Genomic DNA, 6000 nt, shown 5'->3' with positions numbered 1-6000 from the left:
GTTTTATATATAAGTCAAGACAGTATCTTAGAGAGAAAAAATGTAAATTGGGATAGCTTAAATTTTCAAGTCAACCACAATTTTTTTTAAAAAACTAAAACTTGTTTAAGCACGCTCCTAATTTTTAATTTTTAATAATTTTGACATGAATATATATTTTTGCTGTGTACTTTATAATTTTTTCCTCCTGTAAGTGACCCCTGATCTCATTGATAACGAGTGGGACCAAATAAGTCGACAAAGGTAGTTGTTGAACCATACCACGTAATTTCGACGATTCATAATGTGAAAATTTGTAAGCTTACTCACAAACACCTCAATAATTTGGCAACACTTTTGTGAACAAGTTTGCTACTGAGTTATCCTAGTGATCATACAACATAACACATGAGACAATATAATCAACGCGACAAATTAAAAATGGAAATATCATACAAAACATAGTCAAAAATGTATTCATGTCCGAAAAACAGCAGACTCCACATCTTCACCGTTCGTATCCTCCCTAACAGAGTGTGTATACAGATTCCTCGTAAATTTTGTGGTAGTGTCCAGAAAATAGAGAAGAAGAGACATCACGCAGCAGCAAACGAACATAGGTACAGGCCCGAAAACCCAGAGAAAGAGAGGGAACGACAAGTAAAATGCTCGGAGTCCAAGTGACCAAAAGAAAGAACCTTTGTTCAAGTTCATTTCGACATATTCGATAGAATCTTTACTGTCTGTAGACGCCGAGGGCACGGAGACCAGAAAGCTAACATGGGCATAGTACCTTATAGACTGCACGTTGCAAAAAAATGCAAAAAGAAAGCACACTAATATAGCGGAGAACTTGACAGAAGACATTATGGAAGAGCTGTTTCCATGTATCGACTCTAGAGAAGAGGTTGATTTGTTGCTGACATACACACTGATCAATGAGCTGAGAGTGATGGCCGTCGTCGCCAAAAGGGTCGACGCCATTATATTGTTGCGCAGTGTTTGAACTGCCAAAACGCCATTTTTGAGTGGATCCTGAAAATTTAGTGCACAAGTTAACTCTGGTTTGATATCAGCACACCTTTACATCTCAAGCACAAAAAATAATCGACTTGAGTAGCTAGATAAAGTGAAGAAAAAGAAAACTTTATGTTTGAATAAAAAAATGCAACAAAAGTTGGGTGAAAGAGTATCACTCAAAAAAATGATACTTCCACTTTTCTATTTCAAAACCAGGCTAGCACTCATTTTAAAGGAAGATAGCAGCAACCCATGGAAATAACACAACTTCTTGCTCTTGCGACATAACTATTTTTTGGAGTCAATTTTGTAGAATCACGCGTAACATTTCAATAGAGCTCATACAATCATTTGAAGCACTTCTTATGATTCACTCCAGCTTTCTTTCCCTTTGATTATAAGGTTTGATAAGATAAGTTTTTGATATGAATTGAAGGTAACAGATGATTTGCAGAAGTTATTGCTTGATACTTCTGTATATAAGGATTAAATTGATACACATATTTGCTGAGGTAACATAAATATGCAAAGATCAATCTAATGCAAAATCACATTTTCGCTGCTTGAATAAGCACTCTATAAATATTATAGCATTTTACTAATAAAAATAACAACTCTTTCAATCATTTTTTTAATGTAGGAACTGAGATTCTTATAAGAGTTTAACATCACACTAAAATAATCCCCTATTTCACTTTAAACAAGAAACTTTGTACAACTCACTGACGGTCAGTAGGCAAAGCCCATGGGAATGAATCTAGATACAATATTTTCAAATTTCATAAACATCCTCAAACATTCAACTTTTAGAATGAGCTTCTCAGCATCTAGCACCTGAACTGTTTGAAAACACCAACTGATTGATACATCTGAGAGGAGCATTAAGGACTAACTAGTCTAGAAAGCAATTCTAATATCTTCAGAAGGCAAAAACAGGGCCATATGAAAAGGAAAAACTTGATTGATAAGTACAATCTTTATATGCGGGTACAAACACACACATTTGGACAATCTGATTATCCATACATGCGTATCTTCTTGATGTCTTATCACGAGGTGAAAGTTCGATATCTCTAGTAGGAACGGACACAACCTACGGTTTGGCACAGAGTCATTCACAGGAACTAGGTACTTGCATCTTAACATTTGAAGAAACTGGAGTAGACACTTAGATCCATAATTAATATCCACGACTCAAGATCATGTATGGGAAAGTGCTATGCCAAGCATTAAAAAATTTTCCCTTCGCTGATGTGGCTATGCATAACTATGGTACGACTAGTTTAGCATTCCAAAAGACCACATGTAAGATACATTATATCCAGGTTAAAAAGATCATTCCTTGTCCAGAGAGTCCCAAGAATAATCAATCATCTTATCTAAACTGGAGCTCTTAACCTGGCAGCAATCTTTTGTGGCCTAAATTTTCTAGATTTCTTTCTAGAGTATGGCTTCAAATGCCATAAAAAACCTGTGATCATTTGTGTGAAACATCACATTTATTGGTCAACAAAGAAGAGAGAAATTTTAAGCATATCTGCAACAAGAAGAAAGTCCTCTATCAAAACCCAATTATCATGCTCAAAAGTTCAACTCTGGAAGTCGTAACTAATTTAAATTTGCCTTACATATACTCCCATTCCACTCTATATACACAAGGCCATCTACTGTGTTAAGCTTGATTCTTTGATGATAGCACAGCAAGTGATACTAGTTGCCCTGCTGACCTGATAGCAGCAGCATTAGAATTTCGTGATAAACAATGAATAAAAACAGCGGTCCCATAAGAAAACTTTATCCCCTTATAACTACACAACTATTTGGAAAGCTTGAAACTGAAATCAATGCTAAACCTTTATCAAGCTCACACCACAAACTGAGAGAGGAACAAGGAAATTTGACAAACACCAAGAATTCCAGCAAAGTAATTATCACGATTGATCAAATTTGGCACCTCAAGAACACGGCGTTGCTGTAAAACATCAAGCAACAAAGATCAAACACTACAGCATCTGATGACTTCCAAGTTCAAATTTGCGGCCCACAAACAATGAAACATCATTATTAATTTGCAACCCAACAACAGAAAAAGCCCAAACACCGACACACACACTCAAAAGATAGATAAGAGTGAAGAAAATATACAGCCATCAAGCAGAAGACCCATTTGTGGCGACTTTCAGCATTAAGCCCGATCACAGTTCTTCTGGGATTACGTATTATATTGTAAAGAAGCCAAAAATGATACGTCAACAGCACCCCCATGCCTAAAGGGACCAGCACGAATTCCATTATATTCTCGTCCATAGCCAATTCATCCACCTTTCCGGCAGCAATTATTTCCCACTTTACAATAGAGTAAAGGAGATTCTTCACCTGTTCTTCGCCTATCATTTTGCTACTCCATCCGGACATGTGGCACCATCAATAATATAGCTACACCAAGCATGAATCCGAACTGATATAACGGCTGTATTCACAGGGGACGATGGTAAATTCGTGGCAGGCATAAAATATAAAATATACATTAATTTATAGACAACGAGAACTGAATCTCTACTCGGGGAAAAGGACAATGTATTTTTTTCCCTTTTTTTTTGGATATAAACGATCAAACCTCACAGGAAACGAGACACGGTGTCTCTCTCTGTTTTTTCTTTCCGATGCCGATTACGACTGGCATGATGGGAAATCTCACGACTTTGCGCACATAATTCATATTGTGAACATGTATCAACAGACATTTAAAAGATACGTTATTTTTTGTGTTTTGATAATATATATATATATATATATATATATATATATATATATTGTAGCTAAATCGAGGTATCAAGACTCGAATGAAATATCCAAGTATTAAAAATCATATGCTAAAATATACTAATGAAAAGACGAGCGATCCATCCCAAGATTTCCCCAAGCATACACGAGTTCAGATCAGACCGGGATACGTTGTTGGCTGCAGTGCATAATGCCTATGGAATCGGCCACAAGGACATACGATCTAGTGGGTTTGAGGGTCGACTCGAGTTAGTACCTTTTTTTTTTGGAAATACCGAGCCTTAAGAACTCTTGACATCAAAGAGTCTAGTGATTGAATAATCCTCCACACATGTTTAGCTACCAATGCTTTGTTAAATGGCGACATTCGTCTGAAGCCCATACCACCCACATCTTTTGGTTTGCATAATATGTCCCAGCTCATCCAGTGCATCCCTTTTTTCCCTTCTTTATCTTGCCACCAGAATTTGACACACATTTGTTCCAGTTCATGACACAAATTAAGTGACAATTTGAAACATGACATAGCGTAGGAAAGGATCGATTGTAGGACAGATTTTATTAGCACCTCCCTACCACCCATAGAAAAGAGCTTCGCAGACCAACATTTTATTTTCCTGGCCATTCTCTCCCTCAGGTACCCAAACTGCAGTCTTTTGTTGCGCATAGAGAATGTTGTAATCCAAGATATAGATAATGTCCTTGAACCACTGGAACATCAAATACCCTTGCAATTTTTGCCATCTCTTGATTAGATGTACTAGGGCTTACAGTAATTCCAGATTTCTCAAAGTTAACAGCATGTCCCGAAGCTTTCTCATATTTTTGGATACAACTCCGAACACCCAATCCATCCACCCTAGTAGCCCTAAAAAATATAAGGCTATCGTCCGCAAAAAATAGATGTGAAATGATAGGACTGGAATTCAAGACTTTTACTCCTCGGAATATTCGGTTTCCCACTGCTCTTGTAAATAGATATGATAGCCCCTGAGCACAAATAACAAAGAGATATGGAGAAAGAGGATCCCCCTGCCGTAAACCCCTCTGAGGATGAATAGTGCCAAAGACAGAGCCGTTGATCCTCACCGAATAAGATATTGAAGTGACACACCTCATGATTAGTTGAACCCAACTCTCCGAAAAACCCAATTTCAGCATCATTTGGCATAAGAAGTTCCACTCAACCCTATCATACGCTTTGCTCATACCCAATTTCAGGGCTGTATATCCCGTTTTGGCTTTCCGATGATTGCTAATCCAATGCATACATTCAAATCTCACAATCACATTATCCATAATCAATCTTTAGGAATAAAAGCACTCTGGAATGAATCAATAGTCTGATCAAGAACAGGTCTCAGCCGGTTAGTGATAGCTCGAGCCACTATTTTATAGCAAGTGTTACAGACTGATAGGCCTGAAATCCTTCAACGACCTTGGCTCTTTCACCTTTGGTATTAGTGTAATGAGCGTATCATTCCACTCAGTCAGATCTTTTTGATTGTTGAGAATTGATAATGCGGCATGTATAGTATCTTGTCCGATGATCGGCCATAATTTCTGATAGAACAAAGCAATAAACCCATCAGGACCTGGTGCCTTAGAGGGGTGCATATCAAACACTGCCTTCCGAACCTCTTCACCAGAAAAAGGAGCACAAAGCAATTCATTCATGCGATCATTTACTGTTGGAAATAGTTAGTGATAACTATTGAATGCAAGAGGAGAGTGAAATTCTTGTAAGTAGAAATACATCAAATAATTTGTATTTGAGTATTGACTAGTGTGGAGGAAAATTCTCCACAATATATTTAATAGTCAAAGACAAAAATTAGCACTTGGGCACTAAAATAAGAATTAATTAGGAATTATTATTTTAATTACTTTGTAATTAAAATAATGAATTGTGCCTGTAATGGAATGAATCATTGCACCTTTTGAATGACTCGGTGGAAATTTTCCAATGGGGTTAGTTTCCATTCATAAACAATTCAAATGAAAGGTGCTTGTCTATTCAATATTCATAAAGGTGTCTATTTGAAAAGTCACACCATTTCGAATGAGGTGATTCTACTTTATAAATACAACTTCATCTTCTTAATTGAAACACAAAAAATATATCATTCATTTTCTCTAATCTGTCTTGGGAAAATATATAGATATTGCTGTCTATATATTTTATTCTTTGTTTTGAATTTTTCCTGGAAGGAAATT

The 6000-nt window shown here is 36.6% G+C and overlaps 1 protein-coding gene across 3 annotated transcripts; it reads right to left on the bottom strand.

Moving 5' to 3' along the window:
- Positions 1-410: 410 nt before the first annotated feature.
- LOC142549376 (uncharacterized) lies at positions 411-3699 on the bottom strand. Of its 3 annotated transcripts, none has more exons than XM_075658297.1 (2): positions 3145-3699; positions 411-1014 (listed from the first exon to the last, which is right to left on the bottom strand). In XM_075658297.1, exons 1-2 carry the CDS (start codon positions 3412-3414, stop codon positions 457-459), a joined length of 828 nt encoding a protein of 275 aa, XP_075514412.1. In that variant the 5' UTR covers positions 3415-3699; the 3' UTR covers positions 411-456. The 3 variants fall into 3 exon arrangements, with proteins under 3 accessions (XP_075514412.1, XP_075514413.1, XP_075514414.1); XM_075658298.1 differs by lacking the exon at positions 3145-3699 and adding an exon at positions 2853-3127; XM_075658299.1 differs by lacking the exon at positions 3145-3699 and adding an exon at positions 2954-3127.
- Positions 3700-6000: the final 2301 nt, after the last annotated feature.

This window comes from Primulina tabacum, chromosome 6, assembly GCF_025594145.1.
Source record: "Primulina tabacum isolate GXHZ01 chromosome 6, ASM2559414v2, whole genome shotgun sequence".
In the NCBI taxonomy this organism is placed as follows: domain Eukaryota; kingdom Viridiplantae; phylum Streptophyta; class Magnoliopsida; order Lamiales; family Gesneriaceae; genus Primulina; species Primulina tabacum.
The sequence above is the reverse complement of the archived record's forward strand: the minus strand, read 5'-3'. Positions and strand labels throughout refer to the sequence as shown.

What these genes read in the sequence shown, in the direction of transcription:
- LOC142549376 (XM_075658297.1), bottom strand. Translation starts at nt 3,414, where the DNA reads ATGTCCGGATGGAGTAGCAAAATGATAGGCGAAGAACAGGTGAAGAAT. An exon ending in GGGTCTTCTGCTTGATGGCT is followed by an intron (nt 1,015 to 3,144) that starts GTATATTTTCTT and finishes CTAAATTTTCAG; the next exon opens with GATCCACTCAAAAATGGCGT.